General features: G+C 41.3%; 1 protein-coding gene across 3 annotated transcripts in view; it reads right to left on the reverse strand.

The window, feature by feature from the left end:
• Positions 1-26,854, reverse strand: part of CACNA2D3 (calcium voltage-gated channel auxiliary subunit alpha2delta 3) — a 1,031,774-nt gene that overhangs the window by 202,397 nt on the left and 802,523 nt on the right. For all 3 annotated transcript variants that reach the window (XM_074284452.1, XM_074284451.1, XM_074284453.1), the window contains 7 exons: positions 16,952-17,023; positions 16,626-16,687; positions 15,057-15,124; positions 6,268-6,313; positions 6,012-6,109; positions 3,298-3,391; positions 1,113-1,208 (listed from right to left, as the gene is read on the reverse strand). In XM_074284452.1, the coding sequence (XP_074140553.1) occupies positions 1,113-1,208; positions 3,298-3,391; positions 6,012-6,109; positions 6,268-6,313; positions 15,057-15,124; positions 16,626-16,687; positions 16,952-17,023 (536 nt within the window). The remainder of the gene's footprint in view (positions 1-1,112; positions 1,209-3,297; positions 3,392-6,011; positions 6,110-6,267; positions 6,314-15,056; positions 15,125-16,625; positions 16,688-16,951; positions 17,024-26,854) is intronic.

Genomic DNA, 26,854 nt, shown 5'->3' on the forward strand with positions numbered 1-26,854 from the left:
GAGAGAGAAAGGGAGAAGAAAGAAAAAGAGAAAAAGAGAAAGAGAAGAAGAGAGAGACAGAGACCGGGAGAGAGAGACAGAGATAGAGACAGAGAGAGAAAGAGATTGAGACAGAGAGATAGACAGAGAGACAGAGATGGAGAGAGAAGCAAAGAGACAGAGACAAAGAGGGAGAGACAGAGAGACACCACCCACACACACATACAAATACACCGACAAGAGAGAGAATCTTCCTACACAGTTGTTTTTGTTTGTTTGTTTGTTTGTTTGTTTGTTTGTTTGTTTTTTTCTTTCTTCCATAGATTGTAAACTCCTCAATGTTATGAACAGCCTAAGTACTTAAGGAAAGTTTCTGGACTTGACCATCCTCCATTAGACCATAGCTGTCTCTCCAAGACAAATTACAAGTGGGAAAAGATGACGATCCTTTTATGCATCAAGTGAACACTTTTCCTTCTAGTCAAACTACCTCCTTCCTTCTCCCCACAAACAACCATCCCACCGCTTCCCTCAGTGTGTTTGCCCGGGCCGGTGCCCCGGCCAGGAATGCTTTTCTGCCATATCTCCCATCCCCACCTCAGGTCAAGTGTCCTCTCCTCAGAAAGGCCTTTCTTGGATCCCCCATATTTAATGCCCCTAGTGTGACACTTTGCTTTCTCATTTGTCTCTTTTTTAAACTGGTACATGTGCTATGATAGAATAACTAATAAAGTAGAATGTAAGCTCCTTGAGCACAGAAACTATTTTAGATTTTGTTTCTACATCTGCAGAGCCCAGTGAAATGAGCATATGGTTATCACTATACACTATACAGGATCTATAATAGAAAACTGGTGGGACCCTCACAGGACATCTATTTGAATCCTCTCATTTTACAGATGGGAAAACTGAGTTCAAGCATGATTAAGTGACTTGGCCAAAGTATTCATTAAAAGAGGCAGAATTGAACCTGGCTTCCCTGATTCTGGAGCCCCTACCTCCTAAAAAAATGTTTGTTGAATTGAATTAAAACCCAGCCTCCACCTCTGTCAGGTCCAGCCTCCACCTCTGCCCAGTCCAGCCTCCTCAGATGACCCTCCCCTGCTCCCACCTGCCTCTTCAGCAGGACTTACTGATTGGTGAGCTGCTCAGCGCCCACAAACAGGTTGATCCTGGAGAGGCCAGTCCGGGTTCCAAGGAAGGCAACCTCAACGCCCTTGTCAGAGTTCCTGAAAAAGAGCAGCCCAGTTAGCCGGCTAATGTCCGCAGACAATAAACAGATAATGGCTCTTTTATTAGTCCAAGCTAGTTTTATGCAATAACATGTTTGAAGCGGGGACTGGAAACGGAGTTACGAGAGACACGTTCATTTTTCATCGAGATAAACGCGTAGCCAAACCTGAAGAGGCCCTTCTCCTCCAGAAGCGTTTCCAGGGTGACGGGCCGATAGACATCACGGGGGAGCTTCAAGTTAATGAGAGTGCCATGTGAAAATGCCCCCTTCCCCCCCCGCAAAGGCAGAAGGAACCGAGGCAGCCTTGAAGCCAAAAGCACTAACAATTTATTTGGGGGCCCTGACCATGGAGGCGAAGCCTGCATCTTTTCAAAAGGATGATGAATGCGTTCAGAGAAAGCCGTCATTCTGCAGGCCAGCTCCTGCGCTCTCGCTGTCAGGGTTTGGATGAGAGTTTACAACTTCTCCTTTGTGGGGGAGGGCATGGGTGACATTGGACAGAGGAGAAAACTCATACGTGAGGGGAGCTGGGGAAGAGGGGGGCAGCCAGCCAAAGCCGATGCCCGCTGCGTGCTGGAACTCCATCTGTGCCCAGGGCAGAGCAGAGTTTTAAGGGATGCAAGAAAAAAGAGGCCCCAACTGGCAGCTGCTCACTAAGATCTCCCATTGTGCTCTTTAGTCCTTAGACAGCAGAATGATAAAAGCACCCCAGATTTAGAGCTGCAGAGGATCTTGGAGGCCATGGAGTCTGTGCCCATTAACGTTATAGGTGAGAAACTTGAGTCCCAAAGAAATAAAGCCATTTCCTCCAGATCTCACAGCTAATAAGTGGCAGTATTTGAACTCATGTCTTCCTGAGTCCAAGTCCAGCGTCCTATCCATTCGGTCACCAATGCCAAGTCAACATATCCAAAAAAGGCAGCTGTGCAAAGTAGATCCCAATATGGTGACTTCCACCATACACTCCATGCTCCATCTTATTTAAAATGAAGGGACGACAGTATAAAGGATGTCCCCAGGATGGTGACTTCCACCATATTCTCCATGCTCCGTCTTATTTAAAATGAAGGGACTACAGTATTAGAGCTGTCACCAGTATGAGGATTTCCACCATATTCTTCAGCGCATGAGCAGTTTTACATAATTCATATGAATTTTCATACAAAATGAAAGTGCTGAAGAAAGACATCCCTTGAGGGCAGGGATATTAAGAGTCAGTAAACATTTCCGAAGAACTCCAACTCTCCAGAAGTAGAATGGGTCGCCTTCTAAGGTGGCGTCTTATCCCGCTTTGGCTATCTTTCCTTAATCCATGGCTGGATTAGCATGTGGCTTGTTAAAGGGAAGACTGGGCTAGGTGGGTGCTGAGATGCTTTCCCATAAGCCATGACTCATGATTCTGTTATATTGATTCTGTGTATATATACACACCGTCCAGAGAGTCTCTAGAAAATACAAACAATTCTTCCTTTTCCCTCATTATTCTTACATAAGATTTTAAATACTATCCCTAAAAAGCAAATAAAGGTAAATAAAAGAGATATAATTATTTTAAAAGGAGATTTAAAAGGAGGGAAATGAGGGAAAGAAGAAAAATGAGAGAGGGAAAGAGGAAGACACATAGGAAGAAAGTAATAGATGGGGGAAACTTGAGAAAGGTCCAAGTTCACAAGGCTACTGGCACACTCTTTTGAATTCTTAATTTAAACAAGATCTGAATCTAATCTCTTCTTACCCAGTGAAAAGCAGTCTCATTTGTCCTAGGTGCTGAATTTTCTCACTTTGTGAACACTCAGCTCTCTAAGGAGACTCAGAAATGCCCTTTCTTCCCTCCTGTTGGAATCAACCCCATATCTCAGCACCTCAGACTTCTTGTAATGTATGTGTTCTCTACTTCTGGGGGATGAATGTTTAACTCTGGGCTCACTGCTTTGCTGCAGCCCTTTAGAATTTGGAAATTTTTGGGGAAAAAAGAAAGAATCAAAGCATCAGACTTTTGTACTCAGTTATCTACTTAAAATGCAATGAAATGTCTACCTCCTGAAAGATAATTTCCAAAAGAGCAGCTGGATGTGATCACTTACTCGGATTTGTTGAGTGCTAAGCTGGTCCAATAAGCTTCGATGGGGGCGCTCACTACGGCATCAAAAAGGACTTCTTGGATCAATTCTTTGTCACCTGTTGGGACATGAAATAAGGAATGAGTCTCAGAGAGATGCATGTCATCTAATACACAAAGGTCATCAATATAATATCATCTGGGCTCCAGTTTTTATGTGTTAAAGAAAATATTATTCATTCCCCACTTAATCAGAGATAGATTTCACCATAAAGTAAAACTGAGACACAGAATAGACTTGAATCTGCCTTTCCCTTAAAGGCATCAGCAAGGGGGATGTTCCTGTGATTCAGGAAAATAAGGATACTAGCTGCTGCCAAAGGGGTTTTCTCTCCCACTCCTGGGGAGTCTGTATAAACAGTAAACAAAATCAGAGCCCAGACCCCTTTATGTCCGGGGAGGCTTATTATGTTGTGTTTGTAGTGGGTCTGCAAGGAAGCAAAGTAAGAGAAGCAAATGAGGTTGCTCGTGGCATCTGATTCGTAACTGGGTTTCTGTGCATCCCAGAGCAAAGATCTGCAGCAGACTGGCCTGTGAGATGCTTGAGGCCTTGGGTTTATAGGACACTAGATTATGGAGCCCTTTGGAGCATGAGGAAGGGGCTGATCTGTGTCTAAAAAAATAGTTTCTGAGACTTTGCTTCCTCTCATAGCCGTGCAAAGGTCAGGTCTAAGGCTATAAGTCAGGATGTGAGAACCTGAATATGAGCTCTGGGGGAAAATGGTTCAAGAGTCTGAAAGGGGAAGAGATCAAAAGGAAGAGTCTTAAACAGGAAATCTAGCCTTTGCTACCAAGTGGCTGCTTTATCTTAGTCATCTTCCCCCAGGCCTCTGTTTCTTAATGAAAAAAGGAAGAGTTTGAACTAAATGATTCTTTTGATAGCCACCAGTCCCCACATTATTCTAACTCTCTCCTCAGACCTCTTGTTTTCCATCTTTAATAATGTTTTCTCAATCTCTTTCCAGTCATTCAGGTCTCTCTTACAAAAGCCAAACTCCTTTCTCCTACTCTCCACAAATGCTGCATCCACACTTGTCTCCCACAGGCAGCATCTTATTCTTCCAAATTGTCTTGCTCTTCTCTGCTTGCTCGCTCACCCCCAGTCAAGTTCAGGAGAAAAAAGAGCAAGGAAACCCATTCCTATCAATGGCTGAGAATTATATTTCTGGGTCTTTACTCCCAAGGAGATTATGTTTAAGAGAAAGCTGGTTAAACCAGAGGAATTAACAACAGGAGAATTTTGACTAGACCTGCAAGCCTTTTCATAGAACTGCTCAGAAAGAAGCGGACCCCATGGGTCCCTTCCTCCAAATTTGGTTTTCTCAAAGAACATTTGAACCCTTCATTGCTTTCCAATTCACTCATCATATCCCCTCTACTTGTTCAATATTTATTTTTGCCTTGTCTTATGTTCCATGATCAATTGTAAACTTCTTGAATGATCTGAAGGTTATAGAACAATGATTTAAAATGGAAAGACATTTAGCTCTCAATTCAGTCTCACTGTTTTGCAGAAGAGAAGGAGGAGGAGAAAGAGAGGAGGAGGAAAAGGAGGAGGAGGAGAGGAAGAGAGGGAGAGAGGGAGAGGGAGAGAGAGAGAGAGAGAGAGAGAGAGAGAGAGAGAGAGAGAGAGAGAGAGAGAGAGAGAGAAAGAGAGAGAGAGAGAGAGAGAAAAGAGAAGAGAGAGAAAAGAGAAAAGAGAGAAGAGAAGAGAGAGAAAAGAGAGAGAGAAAGAGAGAGAGAAAAGAGAGAGAGAAAAGAGAAAGAGAGAAAGAGAAAGAGAGAGAAAAGAGATAACAGAGAGAGGAAAACAGAAGGAGAAAGAAAGGGTCAACATAAACAGAGAGAGAAAGAGGACAACAAAAGAGAGGGGGGAACAGAGATGGAGAAGAAAACAGCAAGAGAGAGGAAGAGAGAAAGAAAAAGAGGAAAACAGAAAAAGAGAGAGGGGGAAACAGAAAGAGGGTGGGAGGGGGAGAGAGGAAGTGACTTGCCTATGGTGATACATCTAGTAAGGAGGAAAGCCAGAATTTAAATTCAGTCTTCCAATTCCTAGATCTGGGCTGTTCCCCTCCCTCTATCGCTCTATACTAAAGGCCAGGATTGGGGTTCACACTTATTATGAGAATACTTGAACAATCTTTGAGTTTGTCATCACAAGGAACTTAAACTTAGCCAGGCTGGATCTCAAGTGTTAGATGGTCTATCCCTGGACAGATCCTCAAAGACTTTCCAGTCTGACTGAATTTGTCTGCTCCTGACTGAGCCTTTGAGAGCCCAGCACCCCCATCACACCATGAGGCTCCAGAGTAATGGATTGCCAACCCAGTTGTTAGCCAATGTATGTGAAATCGAGTTAGAAAAACATATTGGAACCAAAGGGTTAAGTGAAATTCTTGAATTATCTGTGGATTTCAGAGATCCACACTGCCTCTTCCTCCCATTCCCATTCCTGGAAAAAAACTTGAGTTTGGCAGTATTTCACACGACTGTCTGTTTCTGCCAGAGCAAACCTTGCCTGGAAACAACAAGTTGAAATATGGTCTTCAGTTCATTCAAAGTCATTGAACTTAAGACTCTATCCCGCTTCCCCATTGGTAGGGGGAAGGATGCCTCCCCTCTCTCCCCACCCCCCATCCCTACCAAGCACACACCAAATAAGTTGGAAAACAGACTCACACTGAAGTAGAGGCTCTTTTCCTTTGAGGTAGAGCTTAATAGCATCTAATTGAGACAGCTGTCGGTGTTCAGGCTGTAGGTCTGTGTTGCAATAAGACCTGAGGACACGACATGGCCAAAAACATGAGCATGTAAATATTTACCAGCCTCTTCCCTCTGTACCTTTGAACTTGCAGAATTGGGCACGGGGAGCACAAACAGCATAAAATCCAAACAGGGGAACAAATCCCACATTTATGCATTGTTGAAATCTTACCATTCATCTGCCAAGGACACATCAGGGTGTTCTAAGTCATGCAGGCCTGGAAAAGGAGGAGAAGGGGTTAATTAGAACTAATTGACAGGGAGAGGGGTAATTAGGATTATTGGAAGGATGATTGAGGCCATCTCTTCTAGATACTCTTTGTTGTGGGAACAAGGGTAGGGTAGACTGGTGTATGCAACACAGACATTTCTTTGGTCCCTGCCAATCAGTCAACAAATAGATATTTATTAAGCACCTACTATGTGCTTAATACCACTCTTCTGTTAAATGGGGAAGAGTTATCTTCCCCATTGATAATTTCCCCTTCTGGCTCCCTGAACTTTTCTATCACTAATCCAAGGCTTAATTCCTGGGGTACAAGTGGGACATGGAGCTCAGACACAAAATAGGAGAAGGGATTTCTTTTTCCCAAGAGAACCTGTGCTTCCTCCCCAGGAACATGGAGTCATCTCTTCCTTTCTGCCATGTTTGCATCAGAAGACATGGCATGGACACTGAATTGGGCTCTTCCCTTCTTATTCTCAGCCTCCTGCCTTATTCAGCTCTGCTCTGATCACTACAATTGTAGCTTTAGCTAAAGTTATTCCTGAGAGCCTGAACTCAGAAATGAGGAGCCTGGTGGATGGGGAAAAGCCTGATCTTGAGTAGAGGCAATAGGGCAAAGGACATGGAAAGAGCAGAGTTTAGATCCCCTTAATGACATATAACCAGCATCATGATCCTGAAAAGTCACTTAACTTTCTGGTGCTGTGAGAAACTAAGAGTCATATTTTCAGAGGAAATTCTCACTTGTAGCAGTGGAGACAGGCACCATACCACAAGTACATGATACAGGCAAATCCATGGCTCTATTCCCATCCTCCTTCCCATCCTACCCTGCCTCTGTCCCCCAAAAAGGGGGTTGTGGTTCAGCTTGCCATCACTGTCTAAGCTACAAACGGGATTGATAACTGGATTAAAAACCTTTTTGAGATTTGAGGATGTTGTCAGAGGCTGGGAGAGCATCACCAAGAGTTGAAATAGTTGTTATTCAGAAATAACAATTGTCAAATTTTATGAAGCACTTTACAATTGCCAAGTTGCTTATATACCAGATCAGACTTGGGTCTCACAACAACCCTGTGAGGTTGTATTTCAATCCTCATTTTCCTGTTAAATGGACTGAGGTCGGTGGACCTTGACTGTGCAGGAAGCACATAGCTATTAAGTTTGTGAGGTAGGATTAGAATTCAGATCTTTCACTCTAGTCTAGGAGCATGGTCTTGTGGTGCTCACACACTGGACAACATGATGTGAATAGGGTCAGGTGGCTCCCAGGCAAGGTAGTGACTGATAAATAGGTAGACTGTGATAGGTCTGCCCTATCATAGTCTCATTGGTAGAGGAACAGTTAACCAGTGAGCCCTCTAAGATGTGTTGCCCTATTTCTATTTTACTATCATGGCTGCCTTTGTCTTTTTATTTGTTTATTTATTTATTTTTTGGGGGGGATCACGGATTGATGGGCTAAGAGAGCTAGAAGTGATCTTTTCTTTTCTTTTCTTTTCTTTTTTTTTTTTTTTTTCTGAGGCTGGGGTTGAGTGACTTGCCCAGGATCACACAGCTAGGAAGTGTCAAGTGTCTGAGACCAGATTTGAACTCGGGTCCTCTTGAATTCAGGGCTGGTGCTCTATCCACTGCGCCACCTCGCTGCCCCTAGAAGGGATCTTAAGAACCAACTTGTACCTGAAAAAATAATTTCTTCCACAACACGCCTAAGACATCACACCTCAGACATGGCCTGAAGATTTTCATGGAGAGGGAAATTGCCAGCTCTTGAAACAGCCCGTTCTCTTCTTGGAGATTTTAAATTGTTAGAAAGTATTTCTCTGATGTCTAGCCCAATATGATCTCTGAAATGGCCATTCATTGCTACTAGTTTTGTTTTCTGGGGCCAAAGAGAAGAACCTTCAGATACTTGAAGGTAAGCAGCTCATATGCCTGTGGCTTTCCTCAGAGTTCTGCATCCAGGACACATTCACCTTCTTAGAGGGGCCGGGAGAGATCAGCCGGTCCAGCCTCATTTCTCCAGGCAGGTGTATGTCTATCCAGAGAACCCAATTCTCCTCTATTCTGAAGGGACTAAAACGTTGTCATCTTGCATGACCAAGTAGCCAGGATCCCATCATCTGCCTTGATGGACTATATCTTTCTGCACTTTCTATTAGTAAAGTAAAGTCCTGGATTAATTTGACCATAATCCTTCACCTGAATTTCTTTAGTATGAGACTAACAGCTCCACATCTTCTTTAAACCTTTCATGTTAACATGTTAAGATCAGAACCCCAAAGATGGCTCTTTTCCAGGCTAAACAGCACTCACATCCTTCCTCAGGGAAGGAACTTCTTGTCCAGACCTTTAATCACCTCTTCCCTGGGCTCACTCCAGTTTTTCCATTGCAATTTTGCGGACATGTGCTGACCAGAAGTGGACAGAGTGCTTAGGGATAATTTCCTAAGGCAGAGGACCAGAGGATGAGTACTTTTGGCTTTCATAAGTCCTGCACCTTTTAATACACACTTATTGTCTAACAATGGCTTTGATGTGGCTCTCCATGGGAACTTTTAGCTTCCATTCTCTGCCCTAATTCATACCTTGCCTTGTGTATCTTGCACTGCTCTTACAATCAAGCCAACATTTCCCCTTCTTGGAAATACAGCATGAGAACCTTTTCTCCCTGAATGTATGAACCAGTTTGCACTCATCAAAAAGAAGCTGTTGGAGGCCATGTTTTTTAGAAATGTTGACTCTATCCAATGATCCACCAACAGTACATCGGATTGCCTGTCCTCTTGGCCATCTCTATCATTTGTCCTTTTTTTTGGGGGGGGATTGGAGGGTCTCCTTTGCCACTGGGTATATAGTACAGCCAGATCACACCCACTGGACCTCTCTTCATTTCCTTTGGGCCATGTTGGTTTAAATTTCTCAGAGAATGTTCTACTCAGTCACTGCCATGATGCAAGACCAACAGAAAGTTGATTTTTCAAAACATGAGACTTTGCTTTCTTAGGCCCCTTGATGATGGTAAAAGATAAAGGTGACCCAGTCCTATTTCCTCCAGGTCACCTCTGGGTCCATTCATTCATTGTTGTTAGATCTTGTCTGATTGAGAGGAATCTACTGCTCAATAAGGTGAGCTTTGTATGCACAGTAGGAGGGAGTTGACTTTTGAATATTTGCTGGATTGAATTGAATATTGTTTTGTTTTGTTTTCATGTTGAAGAGGGTTTGTAGGGAACAAACAGAAACCCAGATGGGACATCTGGTCAGAAGAAGGAATGCACAACATCATTCTGAGTCTAGAAGAGGGCATTTAGTCCACTGGATGTCAATGTGACCCGATGATATCACTCAGTGCCTCCTGAAAAACACTGGATTTTTATTAATATTTTTCTTTCTGGACTCTTGGGCAATCGTGTCCAAGAAACAAGACTTGAGGCTCTGGTGACTAGATATGGGATCACCAAGTTCATCTTAAAGCTTAAGATGTAGAATCGGGAATACTGGGGTTCAAGTCATATTATACATTCATAATCTGCCCAAAGGAATATAAATTTGGAAGCTGAAATCTCACAAGATATATTGCAGTTTATGGGCTAGATTTCTTTCTTTCAGGCCATACTTTAGACCCCAATCACTCTTGCTCTCATAGATTGGCCAAACCTGACTTATTCATTATTTGGGCCATGATGGCTCAGAGTGGATATAAATAATAATTGTTTCTATTTTGGCCCGAAACCCTGAGGGTCTTCCCCCAAAGAGTCTATTTTTTGCCTCATTTCTTAGCTATCCTTAATCATTGACTGGGCATTGTTTCAGTCAAACTGAGACCTGGGAAAGACCTTAACTTTAAAAGCTCAAGATCTCTCATGGCATTCACGGTCATCTCCAGACATCCTGATGTATAATTTGCCACTAACCCCAGATGGCTCTAGAGGAAAGAGCGAGGCTGATGACCTTGCACAGCCCTCTTTCACTTAAATCTAATTCACTTTCAGGTCAGAGCATCTCTTCTCCAATGTCATGAGACATCTTTGAGAAGGAAGGACAAACAATAGTAAGACTGGTTCTGTGGTGCTGGATATGGCTCTTATTTCTCTATGCTTGGATCAACTCCCTAGCATTTAGCTACTACATTATGGACAGTATGAGATTGATAATGATTCTCAAATCTACTTATGTCGCCCTAATCTCTCTGCTGAGCTCCATTCATATCTCTAGCTGTCCTATAGAACATTAAGCTCAATCTGCCCCAAACTGAACAAATTATCTTTTTTTTTTTTTTTTTTTTTTTTGTCCAATGAAACAATAAACATTTATTATGCACCTACTGTGTGTTACTGCATTAAGAGCTGGGGATACAAAAAGAAGCAATAGACAGTTTCTCTTCTCAAGGAGGACACAGAATGCAAACTAATATTTACAAAATAAATTACATACAGGACAAATAGGAAATAACTAACAGAAGGAAATCTAAGAGATGGCAAAGAAGTAAAATAAGTTGGCCTAGAGGTGACATGTGAACTCATTATCTTTCTCTTTAAACACTTTTTCCTTCTAAACTTCCCTATATCTCTTGAGGGGCCCTCCCACTCTCCCAGGTTCACAACCTATTCCTCATTATCTCTCATCTCCCATATCCAATATCTTCTAAATCCTATTTCACCTTCACATTTCTCAAGTCCCCTTTGACACAACCCTTCCCTGATACATGTCGTCATCACTTCATATCTAGACTGTTGCACTTCCTGCTCATGGGTCTGCTTCCTCAAATCTCTCTCCATTCCAACAGATTTTCCTAAAGAGTAAGTCCTGTCTACACAATACATCCAGTGGCTCTCTATCACCTCCAGACTCAAATATAAAATCCTGACATTGGTCTCGTTGAAGTTCCCCATACAAGATGAAGAGGACATGGAATACTTTCCCTTTTTCTCTTTATCTCATAGCTTCCCTGGCTTCTTTAAAATCCCAAACAAAATCTTCCACAAGAAACCTTTCCCAATGTCTCTTAATTCCAGTTCCTTCCCTCTTAATTATTTCCTATTCAACCTGTAGCTTATTTGTAGATATTAATTTGCTTGTCATGAGATGATCAGTTTCTTGAGATTAGAAATTGTCTTTTACCTCTTTTTGTATCCCTAGAATTTAGCACAGTACCTGATTCATAGAAGTTACTTAAGAAAAGCTGATTGACATCCTGATTGGGATTCTCAGGGACTTTCCTTCTTATTCCTCACTGATATACTTCCTCCCCATGGGAAAGACTTTTGAGATGTGGAGGAGCATCTCATTAGGGTGCCTTCAATTGAACTTTGTCTATTGGCAGAACTTCCTAAGACATAGACTCTCACATTACCAAGAAGATATTGTCTATTGACAATCTATAACTCCACAATGCTGGCCATCGACTACCCTTAGGATGCTCCCTCCCTTCCAAAGCCCTTTGCTTGGAACACACAAATGACCCAGGAAGGAGCTTTTTATAACTAGTGTTGAACGCTTTTTGAATGAATCTCATTAGCGATTCACAGAGAAGGTAAAGAATGTTTCCATCTATACGTGTTCCCATCTCTTCATGAAAAGAAACAATGATCCACAGAGTGCCAGAATTGGAAGGGATTTCAGAGTTCCCTGATCTGATCTGAGGAAAAATCAGTGTCATTCCCAGCAAGTAGCCTTCTAACTTAACCCAAAATTAATTCAGTTATAGGCAGCCTGTTGGACTTCTTGGCCAGCTCTAATTTTTTGGATGTATTTCCTGATATTAAGTTCCAATCGGCATTCCTATTATTTGATCCACCTCTCTTGATTGGGCTTTTTCAGGACAAGAAAAATAGGTTCACTATGTCTTCCACATGACAATCCTTCAGATACAGGAAGATCATAAGCACAAGCTTCAGAAGCTGAAGAGCTATGTTCACATTCAAATTCTGCTCCTGAGTGACTTTAGATAATCACTTGAAATCTACTGATGCAATTTATTCACTTAAGTCTCTGAGTTCCCTTTTAATATTAAATATATGATCAATTCTAAATATAGAATGTAGAATCTTGTATTTCCAGAGAAAATGGCCTAAATCTTTTAATTATTATTTGTTTTAATTAACATATATTTAATTTGGATATTTGGATCCTTTCATCATCCTAGTAATAAAATCAAAGACATTCAGAATCAGAGTTGGAAAGAATCTCAAGAGTCATGTAGATCTACTACTATACCAGTATCTCCATAGGCTTCTGTGCTCCAGTATTTATGATAAGAACTCAGCTTGCCCTTGTAGGAATCCCTTTAAAGGTTGGAAAATTACTATTTCCCAAGGTATTGATTCAACTTTTTATTTTATTTTATTTTATTTTGATTCAACTTTTAATGTTAGAGAGTTCTTAATAACACACTGAAATATGCCTCTCTGTAACTGCTTCTACCCATTATTTATTATTCCACCTTCTGAGATTATGCTAGGCAGCCCCTAATCCAGTTTGCATTTAAAACCCTCTAAATACTCCAAAACAACTATTACTTGGTCCCATCCATTTTACTCTCTTAAGCAACTGATCCTCCTATGACACCATCACTAATTCCTTCCCTATTCTCATTGCCTTTTCTGGAAATGTGCTGGTTTGACAGTAGCCTCTTGAAATGTGGTTCTTAGGAAAACTATTCAACCATGGCAGAATATAGAGAGGATCTACCATTCTAGTCATAAGACCTATTTATATAGTCTGGGATCATCTTCCAATTTGGAGTCAACATAGAAAATTCTGGGCTCACAATCGGCAAGGAACACATGAACATATGAAAACTTGAAGATCTTTTCCCTGTTTTTTTTTTTTTTTTTTTTTTTTTTTTTTAAATGAAGAAATTGGGGTTAAGTGACTTGCCCAGGGTCACACAGCCAGGAAGTGTTATTGAGGTCAGATTTGAACTCAGGTCCTCCTGACTTCAGAGCGTGTACTCTGTCCACTGCACCCCCTAGCTGCCCCTTGCAGATCTTTTCCATAAAAAAAAAATGTTGTTTGGAAAGCCTTCTCCATTCCTGTTTATTGATTTTTTGAACCTCTGTAAAACTTTTCATTGATATTTATCAAATTCCATCTTGTTAGATTTAGCTCAATGTCTGAGTCTGTCAAAACTTCTTTATATTCCATTTTTCTTGTCTGAGTTGCTGATGACTCCCTGTTTTGTGTCATCTGCCAAACTTAAAAGGGTTTATTTCCAGCTTGTCAACATCTTTCCTAAAATGTGGTTGCCAGGATTGAACTTGGGGATCCAGATGTGGTCTAACCAGGATAGACTTTTACAGAACTACCATTGTTGCTCTGAAGATTGTATGCTTTTTCGGCAACCTAGGATGGCATTCACTCTGTTGTGTGCCATGTTAATGAAAATGATTCCCAGTCCAGAAATACAATCTGGTACTGAAATAGACACATATTCTAGCAATTACTGGAAACCATCGAAACTGGTCTGGCACGACTTGCTTATTGTAAGGAAACATTGTTCATTTGTTTTCTTTCTTTTTTTTTTTTCTAGTATTATGTGAAGAGATTTACAAAACTGAAAAGTGCTTAAAATGGAAACCGATGCTGTCACTATTATTATTATCTCTTGGTGGTCACATATTCATTGATGATAGCCAAACAGTCATTTTTCAGTCATCAAGAAAAGTTGATGACTTGGAAAAGAAGGATAGACTTGTCCTCATGAAGGCTTGGATCCAGGTATTGCTTCAAACACTAGTTGTGTCATCTCGGGCAAGTTGTTTAATTTATCTTGGACTTATTTTCCCATCAATAAAGGGAGTATTTCTACCTGAAAGGATTATTGTGAGGTTCAAACAAGATAAGATATGGAGAGTATTTCACAAACCTTAAAATACTATGCAATTGAAGGAGATCATGATCTCAATCTTCTTTGTTATTTTGGTTCTGACTTGGGATTTTAGGAAAATGGGGACTACTGGAGTGAGAAAACTTCTTCCCCCCCCTTGAGTTCTTGCCTTAGGAGTCTGAAAGAATAACTGAGGTGGCCAGAGTCTGACAGGTCTAAAATCCAGGTACACATCACTGAAGACAGCTATGTGTCCTCAAAAATGGGACATCTCTCAGCCTCCTCATCCTCATTCTCATAATTCAAATGATTAATCTAGTAAGAATGGAGTTGTATATCTAGCGTCATGAAGACATGAGCTCAAATCCTGCCTCAGAAACCGTTACTTTGGGCAAAACACTTAACTTTTGTCTACCTCAGTTTCCTCATCTATAAATGAAGCTAATAATAGCGAAGCAGAATGTTGTGAGCATAAAAAGGGATGAGAGGGGTAAAATGTTTTGTAATCTTAAAGCACTTTATAATGCTACCTATTACTAGTATTATTTTCTATCCATCACAAAGATGGTGATGTTTCCCCCTTTCTGTACATTTTCTAGGTCATGGAAGGCACAATGGAACGAGCCTTTGTTTTAGAGTCAGAGAATTGAGCTTCAAGTTGTTCTTCCTCTTCTTGCTATGTCTACTTCTCTGGATAAGTTATTTTATTTTTCTGAAGCTCCTGTGTAAAATTAAGCAGTTGGATTTACTGCCTTCTAAATGTCCAATAAATAATCAACCAAAGCCTGAACAGCAGCGATGAAGGGTCAGAGGAATAAAGTCTAGGAAGCCCTGTTGGGCCCCCAAGTCTTGGTATTTTTTAAATACTAAAAATCTAGGAAGACAAAGAAAGGAAAGACCTTACCTTCTTCTATGGTTACGTTCCCTCTGAAGAAATATTTTCCATGTCCTCTAGAGAGAGCCACACCTAAACTGTGCAGAGAAATAGAGCAGACCTTGAGATCGAGCACTGGTTGGAAGAGACTTGAATGTTAGCATGTTTTTATCCATTTTCACACTCTCATTTCATGTTCTCTAAACAGTTTACAAAAGAGTTTATTCAGAAAAAGAAAAAAAATATCTTGATTAGGACTTGGGATTCTTGGGTTCAATCACTGTTTCTTAAAAGTTAATTGTGAAGGAATATGTCAACAATCATTGACTGTGTGTGTGTGTGTGTGTGTGTGTGTGTGTGTGTGTGTGTCTAAGAGGTGTGGCCAACAGCTCAAACTTCCAGAAAAAGAGAAAACAGACATGTGCCCCTTTTGCTGTCTTCAAACCCCATATGGTCGATCAAGGTGCTTTCAGTCTTTGGTTCAATCTCATGCAACCGATGATTATAGTAAATAACACATCTTATTATACCTACAGAGCCTAGGCTGGGAATAAAGGGACCTTTTCCAGAGTAAAGGCCCAAACTTTCAGCACTATCTGGAATTGACCAAGAGCCTCATAGATTACATCATTCCTTGATGACAATATATTTTTTTAAAATCATTCTCCTATTCTCAGTCAGTTTGATGGTTGTTCTCTTTTGGGATTATCCAAATTAAATTCATTTGTTTTTGAAAATGGCTTTCTCGCTTTGAGGATCCTCTTACTACTTCATAAGATCCAGAAGTCAGATTCTGCTTATGATCTCTTTGAATTCTTAAAAGGACATACTAATGATCCTTCAGAATTTCCATCACTGGAAATACAATGAGTTGTAATTCTTGGGGAAGACCATCATAAATCAACATTTTCTATTCCTTACACATCAACGCACTAAAGAGCAGAATCATGAAGTAGCTTAGCTGGTCATATTTTAAGAAAAGGGTAGAAATGATTAGTTTATTGGAAGACAAAAAGATGGGGAAGAGAATATTTCAATTGCCAAACTGTTCGAAGCATGATAGTGTGCAATAAAACTGCCATTTATCACTATTATTGCTAATGGAAAAATGATTTTGAGTTAGTTGAGGAAAGAAAGGACAATTCCAAAAATGAAGACAAAAGGATTACGGGGGACTACAGAGATTATCCCTAAGCACAGCCACTGTGCTTAGGTTAAGGGGTTACAAATACTCTTTAGGGATGTAGAAGTTAAATGGCAAAGGCCCCCCAGGGACCCTTGGAACACTTACAATGCCTCTCCTCCCTTGTGTCCCCAGCCCCGGTATTCAACGGAAATCACCAAAACTATGTGCTCAGGAATGGGATGGAAAACCATGGCCAAAAGAGTCAGTTGCCCTGGGATTTTGCAGGCTATCTTCCCAATTCCGGAAAAAAAAACCCAGGAACATCATAGGAAAGCCCTCTCCTTGGCTCTGTTCAGCCTTTTGTCAGGCTACTTTATCATCTCTGGGTGATGAATTCGGTGGATGTCAGCAGCTTTTGTACAAACACAAGTGATGGGGCTGATGAAATGGCCAGGTATCATGGTAGGCTCTACCTGAAAGGCGTGCCCTTGATGTCAGTGTAATAGTAGTCATTTGTCATCACCAAAACCCGTTTCTAGATCAAAGGAGAAAAAAAAAAAAGTCATAGAGGAAAGAAGATAGGGTTAGTCTGCCAAGTGTATTTTCCAGAAAATAAAAACATATAAATGGATACAATATGGATAAGGTTCATGAGACTCTATGAATCTTTTTGGAGATAAATACAGACAAGAGCAAAATGACCCCAATGAGAGAGATTTATTCCAGATATCAACTTCAAAGTTAATTTTGCCCAGTGGTTGGCTTTAAATGAGGCTGGAAAATGTTATAGAAAGTGTACCCCTTTGTCCACTGTCTTCTTGACCTCCATGGAAAATTTCCCCGTCTTCCGATTCACCATGGCATTTCTGAGCTAAAAGAAGGGAAGAGATTTGCATTATTGGTTTTTCAATTGTCACAGAATCCAGTCTCTTCATTGGCTGCCCAGTATTTGGTGATGGGGCCATACTGAGTTTCACAAAAAGTAGAAAAAGATCAGCCTGTCCATTTGTTACCATATAATCTTGGGAATTCTGGGTTAGTAAGGATTCTACTATGCTCAGATTTGGGATCTCACAGAAATCAATACTCCACTCTTCCCCTCAACACAAGAAAGGCTTCCAATCAATAAATGACTCCCAAATACCCACGGTGGTTCTTCTGGAACCGTCAGAAAGTCCCTGATCAACTTAATGAGACCATGAGCATTAAAACTTAAGTGTGAAAATGTCAGTTTTATAAAACATGACTTCATAAATCAAACTGTAGTCACCAGTTAAAATCACGAATGGAAAATAAGACAAAAAAAAAAAAAAAAGGGGGAGCAGCTAGGTGGCACAGTGGATAGAGCACCAGCCTTGAATTCAGGAGGACCCGAGTTCAAATCTGGTCTCAGACACTTAACACTTCCTAGCTGTGTGACCCTGGGCAAGTCACTTAACCCCAGCCTCAGGAAAAAAACAAAACAAAACAAAACAAGACAAAAAAAAAATCACTAATGGAATATGGGCATTTCCATGTTCCCCCACTTGTTCATGTTAGTTACCTAAGCCTAAAGCCCAATTACCACCATATGACCTCATGCTTGTCTTTGTGCATGTTAAAATACCCTTCTCACCTCCCAAGGACAATGTTAGTTTTTGGAAAGCAGAGTACCTCAGTCAGCGTCGGAAAGACCAGATTTTATATCTTGCCTCAGATGCACTGGCAATATCATCCCTAGGCAAGTCGCCTAACTTGTCAGCAAGTCACCTAATTTAGCCTCTTTTCTTATCCTTAAAATGGGATTGATAATAGCGTCTACCTCACAGGGTTGCTGTTTGGATCAAATAAGATGATATATGTAAAAGACTTAAGAGTTTCAAAATGCTAAGTAATTGCCCAGTGGGTGAAGAAAAGAATGGCAATGGCAAGAAAAAGTCCATTTTTCTGCTTTCTTTGCTAAACCCAGATGAGCAGCTTGCTGGGCCTTCTGTGTTCTCCTCTTCACATCCAGGAGCTGCCCACCCACCTCTCCTGAAGGGCCCCTCAATGGATGATTCTTTCTAACAACATGTGACCTTTCCAAGAATTCCAAGGAGGGCCATGGACAGGATGAAGGATGTGCAGATGGAGGCCCCAGCGGAAAACTCCTCTGCAGCACGCAGCAAGCAGGAGAAGCAAGCAGGGCACTGGGGAGCCAGCCAGGAGTCCTCACCCCACTTGGCCCTGCTTTTATTTTATTTTATTTTATTTTCCTTTCGGAGGGTCTCAGGTTCACTCTGGCCTATTGAACTAGCTCACTAAATTCAGTTTGTCAAGATCAGAGTTAACATTCTATGTCTCTGGGAGAGCAAGCAAAAGAACACTTTTCTCCCCACTGGAGGAGGCGTATATAAAATGAAACATGTATTTTATTCTCTCTCCCTCTCTCTCTCCCTCTCTCCCTCTCTCCCTCTCTCCCTCTCTCTCTCTCTCTCTCTCTCTGTCTCTGTCTCTGTCTCTCTCTCTCTCTCTCTCTGTGTCTCTCTCTCTCTCTCTCTCTCTCTCTCTCTCTCTCTCTCTCTCTCTCTGTGTGTGTGTGTGTGTCTCTCTCTCTCTCTCTCTGTGTCTCTCTCTCTCTCTCTGTGTCTCTCTCTCTCTCTCTTTCTCTCTCTCCTCTCTCCCTTTCCCTCTTTCCCTCTCCCTCTCTCCCTCTCTCTCGCTCTCTTGCTCTCTCACTCTCTCGATCTCTCGCTCTTGCTCTCTCATGTTTTCTCTCTGTCTCTCACTTGCTCTTTCCATATAAAATTTGGGTGTGTATATATGTGTATACACACAAACAACATAATATAGGCAATTCTGGAAATATTTTCTCATTTTAACTTTTGTGGTTTTGGACACAGAGCTGGTCCTAATTAACAATCTACTTTCTAAGTCTTCAAAACGGCTTCATTTATCTTTAACATGGTTTTCATTTCTCCCTCCTCCTTCCTTCCCCTTCAGTTATTCAGGATCTTCCCCTCCTACTGCCCCCATGCAAGGCGAAAAAAATCCCTCAAGGACCCTCTCAGCTTGTCATAGCTCACAAGCTCAAGCATCTCCCCCCCTGCAGCATCTCCCCTCTCACAAGGTTCTTGGATTTGGCTTTTCTTTCCTCTAAGTCACTGTAGCCCAAAGTGGGACCTGGGAAAGGGAGCTCCTGGGGCTCCCAGGTATAAAATTTGGAGAGGACTTCAAAATCTCCTCTAGAATTGGCAGGGCAAGCCAGAGAAGCTGATAATTATAAGATAGAATTTATCTACCAGATACTGGGGGGGGGATGGAATCATCAAAGGCAATGGCTTATTCTGCAGGGTACAGAATTATCTGTAAGGCAGGAGGTAAGAGGAAAGTTAGTAAAAATTCTGGACAGTGATCTGCAGAATCTGAGAAATATAGGTCAGGATTTATATTAGCCACTGAAGATGCCAGAGGGCAGTAAGGGGTGGGTAAGTGAGGGAATCAATGAATCCATTGACAAGCTTTTTAAAGCAACTATTCTATGTAAAGAACTGCATTAGAGGCTTATAAAAGGCAAAAGAAAAACTATATCTGTCTTCATGAAGCTTGTCATCTAGCAAAAAAATGCCCAAAGAAATACATGTAAAACAGAAGCAAGCTAAATTAAAGATAATTTATAGGGTGAGGGTGGAGGCAGAGGCAGGATTAGTAGCTAGAAAGATCAGAAACAGACTCACGCAGAAGGTCATATTGGAATTAAACCCTGAAGGAAGTTAGGGATTCTTAGATATGTAGTTGAGGAGGGAAGGCATGCCAGGCATAGGGTACAGCTTGGGCAAAATCACTGAGGTCAGAGATGGAGTGTGATGTGTGAGGAACGGCAGGGGCCATAGAGTCCATAGAAAAGGTAGATGGGAGCCAGGTTGGGAGGGATTTTGCCTGCTAAATAAAGAGCTTTGTATTGATTCAAAAGTGGTTTGAAGTTTCCATTTTTTAAGGTAATAGAAAACTGGAATATTGAGGGCAGGAGTCACGTCTGATTTCAGGTTGAAGGAATAAGAAGGCTTGGTCTTCACCTGAGTACTATACTAGGTCCATTTTTATGGAGGCATCGAGTCAATTCCTCTCTGCAGCACTTAGAGGGAATTTTAGTTTCTGCTCCAACTTCATACTGAAAATAACTTATTTTCTATAGCAGTCCATCATGTTTTATCAAATGCCTTCCTTATAACAATTTTGGTAAAGGAGAGAATACAAGTTGGATTATTCCCATTTTGCAGATGAAGAAAATGAATTTCAGCAAGATTGGGCACCCAACCCGTACTTATATGGTAAGGGGGAGAACTTAGATTTGAACCCTGGAGCACTGACTCAAAATCTAGCACTCTTTCTGTTTCAAAGCAACGTGCCACTAGTCAAGATAATATCAACTTGGATGCTAACTGCTTATAAGATAAGGGGAAATCACTGAGGTCGGACTAGATGACCTCAAAGACCTATTCCAAACCTATCATCCTGTCATTTTCCTCCTGGGGCTTTGCTGTGTTGTTGGTGCTAAAAAATGACCCAGAGCAAAGATGAGAAGAGCAGCAGACTCAGAGAATCACTCAATCTGAGAGCCAGAAGAGAGAGGAAGAGATATATCAGAAACCAGATGGAGGTCCTGGAAACCTCCAAGCTGATCCAATAGATAGAATGTTGGACATAAAGGTAAGGAAGAAAAAGTGACAAAGGTGTTCAGTTCCTTTGGATTCACAAATCCAGAAAATGAGGAAGTTGGACAATATGGCCTCTCAGGTCTCATCCAGCTCTAAATTGATGACTCTATGATTGATAAAAAATGTCAAGTATTTTCTCTCTTTTTTTTAAACACTAAGATGAATTTGAGAAGCCCTGGCTTCTGATTCTCAACTATGTTGGAGAGAAATAATAAAATTGCAAAGGTAAGTAGAAACCGGTGCTGAAGGCCTTGAATGACACTGACATTTGGTTCTCCATTAGAGTGTGAGCTTGCCAAGGGCTTTTTTTGTGTGTGTATCTCCAATGCTTAGCACAATACCTCATGTATATTAGCTAACCTACTGTACACTTATCTGTAACGTGCTCTCCTGGCAGTTACTATTACCAGTCTTTCCTAGACCCACCAGAGTACCTTTGACCACTGTCCTTTGCAGTGTGAACTCTACCCGGCTCGCCTCCTCTGAGGCCTTCAAAGGTCTCTGGCCACGATCTCTTGAATCTATAGCTTAATAACCGGTAGCGCACTCAAGAACAGCCACGTGTAATCTTAAAAGCCTTTATTATACCTACTCACATAATGCCCTGACTGATGCCTTGACTTGTTGGTTCCCTAGTGAACACCTGGTCAGAAGACCCACGTGTTCACTACCAAAATCATTACCTCTTTTGGCTACCCATCTTGGCTTGGCCACCCAGGCTAGGAAGCCAGGGTGAAGAGCGCCAGGTTAAAGAGAGTGACTGCTGCCTGCAGTGGGCTTATAAAGGGCCTGTGAGGTCACACACAGCCAATCAGCGAGAGAGTCACCCATTACGAAGCTATCTCAAAATGGACAGGATCCCACCTACAAGGCAGTCCTAATATCCACAGAAATTACTTCCGGGCCTCAATCTCCCGAGGCACTGTGGTGCTGCCCATTTAAAGAGCTCTTACACTTATCATCTCATCATAGTCACATGAGCCCTGGAGATGGAAGCACCCCAGACCCTTCCAGCCAAGTCCTCAGATCTGTCATCCATTTGCCACAAAGAAGGTAGACAAACCATGAGCTAACATGGAAGGCTCCCTGATGGAGAAGCAGGAGGCGGCATGTAGCAGGCAAGTCAAACCGCTGCCTGACTTTGACCTAATGGAGAAAGCCTAGGACTCTAAACCCCCAAATCTTGAGCACATCCAGGCTTCCAGGTCAGCCCTCCTCCATCGTCCCGAGGAGTCAGTCCTGTGGGGCTAGAGCCTGGAACTGCTTTTGCATGGGCTACACCCATAGCTACTGAAGATCCTGAAAAGAATGGTCTGGCCACCCAAGTCCTTGCTTTATGAAATGCTTCAAACTCAGAAACTGATAGGATTTTATCACGGGATATTATATTAAAACAGAGCCTTTACCATCTGCTTAGTCAGTACACCTTAAGAACCATGGGACAGTCCCATCAGATCAGCATCTGAAACCTTCCTTGTGTGTCGGGTTCCCTATCTGAGACCCTATTTTATTTTATTTTATTTTATTTTATTTATTTATGTATGTATGTATGTATGTATGTATGTATGTATGTATGTATGTATTTATTTATTTATTTATTTATTTGTTTATTTATTTATTTTTGTGAATGGGAGCTCCCTGAAATTTGGGGTTGTCTCACTTTTCTATTGGTATCCCCATCACTTAGAACAGAGCTTGGCCCACAGTGAGCACTTAATACATCCTCTACTCCTTCATTCATAGTAGGAAATATTTCCCTTTAAAATTTCCATCTTTTTTGAGCAATTGGTCCTAAGATAACGGTGAGGTTATTTCAGACGTTTGGAAAATTCCATGTCATTCTGCCAAAAGGGGAACAAGTCAGATCCTTTAAGTAATTTCAGGAGAAAAGGCTAGGGAAGAAGTTAAAGCATGGCAATGATGTTTGAGATTTATCATCTTTTTAAGTGGAGGGTGAACACGTAGAATTTGCTGATCTTCCCTTCTTCCTCTCTTGTTTTAACTTTTGGAAAAATGGGAATTTTGGAGGAAGTGAGCTCTCTCTAGAGAATGGTATCCTCTCTTATGGAAAAGGATTCTGAAAATCCATTGATGGAGCTTCCTTGACTCTCTGTCAAAAGAGAGCTAGAGGGGGCAGCTGGGTGGTGCAGTGGTTAGAGCACCAGCGCTGAAGTCAGGAGGACCTGAGTTCAAATGTGGTTTCAGACAATTAACACTTCCTGGTTGTGTGACCCTGGACAAGTCACTTAACCCCAATTGCCTCAGCAAAAAAAAAAAAAAAAAAAAAAAAAGAGAGAGAGACAGAGAGAGACAGAGACAGAGAGAGACACAGAGAGAAGGTCAGGAATACAGAAGGAGGCAAATGATATCAGCTTTGGTGAATATTTTCATTGTTCTTTTTTTATCAAAAACAAAGTTCAGGAAAGTGAGGCATAGTGAAGTAGATGGCCAGGAGGAACCAAGGATAGACATGGAGTTGGGAACACTGACTTGGAATCTTGCCTCATATAATTACTGCCTGTGTATCCCTGAGAAAGTGACTTAAGGTCCCTTAGCTACACTTTTCTCTGTTGTAAACTGGGATGATGCTAATAGTGTGTCACCCACGTGGTTGTTGGGAGGATAAAATAAGAATCAAATTATATAAGATATGTATCTGCAAAATTTAAACACTATAAAGGTTTAACTCTTGTTTAATTCTATTTTAAAAATGATGATGGGGAAAAGCATTATCACAAAAGGAATCATTGATATTTCTCCTCCAACCAAAATGTACCTGGGAGAGATTGCTTCTTTCCAGCACTAGATCCTCAAGAGTTAAGAGATGCTGGTGGTTTTGACAGCTCTTGCCTTCTGTTCTGACACTCACAAATGTCCTGTCTTCTCTGGGCTCAGCCCTCTCTGCGTTCTACCCAACTTGCTTCTTGACATCAGTCTTGTCTTCTTGTGCCCCATAAACACTTCTCTTGTAGACACATACACAAATTTTATTCCAATATTTAATTTAAAAAAATCTCTTAATCTTGGGTTGCATTTTAAAAGTACATTTAAAAGCTTTTTATTTTGCTGAGGCAATTAGGGTTAAGTGACTTGCCCAAGGTCACAGAGCCAGGAAGCATTAAGTATCTGAGGTTAGATTTGAACCCAGATCCTCATGACTTCAGGGCTGGTGCTCTAACCCTTACACCAACTAGCTGCCACAAAAGCCTCTTCTTTAATTCTATTTTTTCTAAGAACCTCACAGATGATTCCTTCCATAAAATAGTCCCCTTTCTATCTAATATTCAAAAAGTTAGTTATGTCTCTATTAACATGATTATCAGAAATGTGGATCAAAGTAATCATACAGACACAATTAACCTAGATTTTCTGCAAAATGAGAATGTCTATCCTTGTGGTCAAATGGAGATGGAAAGGTTAGGCCATCGTTTGGGTATGTAACAATACTTATCAATGCTCTTTGCCTATATGTGCAAGCATTAATATGATTTATTGATGGATTTCCTCACTTGGAAGAGATTGAGGAGGGAGAGAACATGGAATGGAAGTGTCCTGGAGAGAGGTGTTTCACGGACTGATTCTGGTCTGATAACCAGCTTTGATGTCCACGGCACCCAGAAGCAACTTTGCAGAACCCGCCCAGAATGAGTGAAATCAATGGCTGATCCAGCAATGATGCTTATTTAGATGGGAACTTGGTGGGATCAGTATTGTCTCTAGAGATAAGGGTGGTTAAATGTATCCCCTGAGATATTGGGGGAACCATTTGTATAACTGATTTTGCTGTATTTTTAAAAGGAAATACTTTTTAAAAGTAAATAAATGTGAGACAGAGACACACACAGAGACAGAGAGAAAAAGAAACAGAGACAGAGAGAGAGAAAAAGAGACAGAAAGACAGAGAAAGAAAAAGAGACAGAGACAGACACAGAGAGAAAGAGAGAGAAAAAGAGACAGAAAGACAGAGAAAAAGAGACAGAGACAGATACAGACAGAGAGAAAGAGAGACAGAGAGACAGACAGAGACAGAGAAAGAGAAAGAAAAAGAGACAGAGACAGACACAGAGAGAGAGAGAAAAAGAGACAGAAAGACACAGAGAGAAAAAGAGACAGAAAGAGAGAGAAAAAGAGACAGAGACAGATACAGAGAGAAAGAGAGAGAAAAAGAGACAGAAAGAGAGAGAAAAAGAGACAGAGACAGATACATACAGAGAGAAAGAGAGACAGAGAGACAGAGACAGAGAGAGAAAGAGAAAGGGACGGAAGGAGAAAGGAAGAGGGAAAGAGAGAATGCTAATTGGAGGTAATGAGTGAAATAGAATTATGATGGTAATCACTGGAATCTAACAACAGGGAGAACACATTGAGATGGGGCTTGAACAGAGATACCCTCAATGCATCTGGGGAAGCCTTAGCTGCTTGAGAAGGAAGTGTAGCTGGTCTCAGGCAGGGACATGAGCTGAAAGTATTTGCTTCACTTGTGGGTGGAAACTTTTCAAATGATGAGACTCAAAAAGAAGGAACCAGATGCTTGGATTGAACCTATACTATCATAAACCAAAGGGGAAGATGACTTGACAAGGAGATAATTTGGGTACAGTGGTTCTTTTACCAAAGATGGAAGGTAGGGCAAAGTTCAATATGAATTAAGTATTTGGTATCAAAGAAAAAAAGCCCATATGCTAGTGAGATCTTTCAGTGTCCCAGGGAGCCTGAGAGATCACAGAAAAGTAGTTGTAGGTTTCCCTATCCCGGCCAATTCTCCAGAATTCTACTCAGTTCTGCGTTCTGGGCTCTGAAGGAACTGATCTTTAAGGCCAGTGATGGTGTGAATTTCACCTTAGAACAGAAAAAATACTACCCATCAGGACTTGGTTGAGTGTATTCTGATTTCAGAAATTCATAGAGAACATTATACAATGCTGTTTGTAGTGCACACAGGCTTTTTCTTTTCTCTCATTTTCTTTTCTTTTCCCCTTATTTAGCATATGCTCCTGTCTAGGTCCCCTATTTTTTGAAGGACGTAGGAAGCTGCAGGGTCCCAAAGTGGGTCACAAAGCCAGGATGGGGGTTGGAGATGACATAAGAAGGATCAAGGAAGTGGAGGTATTTAGCATGGATAGGAAGGGATTTAGAGAGAACATAATTGCTGTGTTCAAGTATTTAGAGAGTTATATAAAAGGAGAATTAGGCTCTTTCTGCATGATCTGAGGGAGCAGAATCAAAGGTAATGGATCGAAGCTATAGAGAGGAAGATGGACAATGTTTTTCGTTTGTTGTTTTGTTTTATTTTATTTTTATTTTTTTAGTTTTTAATAACAAGGCTATCCAAATGTAGAAAGGACCACATTAATTCTTAGCAGTGTTCCCTTAACTAGATCTTTAAACAGAGGCTCGAAGACTACTTGTTGAGCATATTTTACAGAAAGCTTTTGAACAAATTATTTGGAGAATAGATGGCTTCTGAGTTTTACCCCACTTTGAGATTTCTTGGATTTTATGACATAAAGATTTCAACAATGAGAGGACTACCAGCATCACTGAAATTGTGGACACGAAGACATTGTCCTCCTTCCTAATTTGGGATTCTGCTACTCTTATCTCAGCAGTTGGGTTCATCACGGTTGTGTATTAGAGCCTGTCTATTCCCCCTTATCCTGGAGAGTTTCTTCCCATGTTTCCCTATCCATCTTCCATAGCTGCGCCACAGACCATTGGCATTGGGCATATTTGATAGGTATGGCAGCAGCACCTGGCATCTTGAGTAGTAGCCAGTCCAGTTCCCTTTCCAATCATGTGGTATGTGTGGGACATGTCTTACAGTTCCTTCCATCACTTATGTGTCATTTCTTTCTCCATATATAGGCTTGCTATCTGAAAATGGTGGTATTCCATTTCTCTCTCTCTCTCTCTCCCTCTCTCCCTCTCTCTCTCTCTCTCTCTCTCTCTCTCTCTCTCTCCCCCTTCTCTCTCTGTCTCTCTCTCTGTCTCTGTCTCTCTCTCTCTGTCTCTGTCTCTGTCTCTCT

Source organism: Sminthopsis crassicaudata, chromosome 1, assembly GCF_048593235.1.
Source record: "Sminthopsis crassicaudata isolate SCR6 chromosome 1, ASM4859323v1, whole genome shotgun sequence".
Classification (NCBI taxonomy): Eukaryota; Metazoa; Chordata; class Mammalia; order Dasyuromorphia; family Dasyuridae; genus Sminthopsis; species Sminthopsis crassicaudata.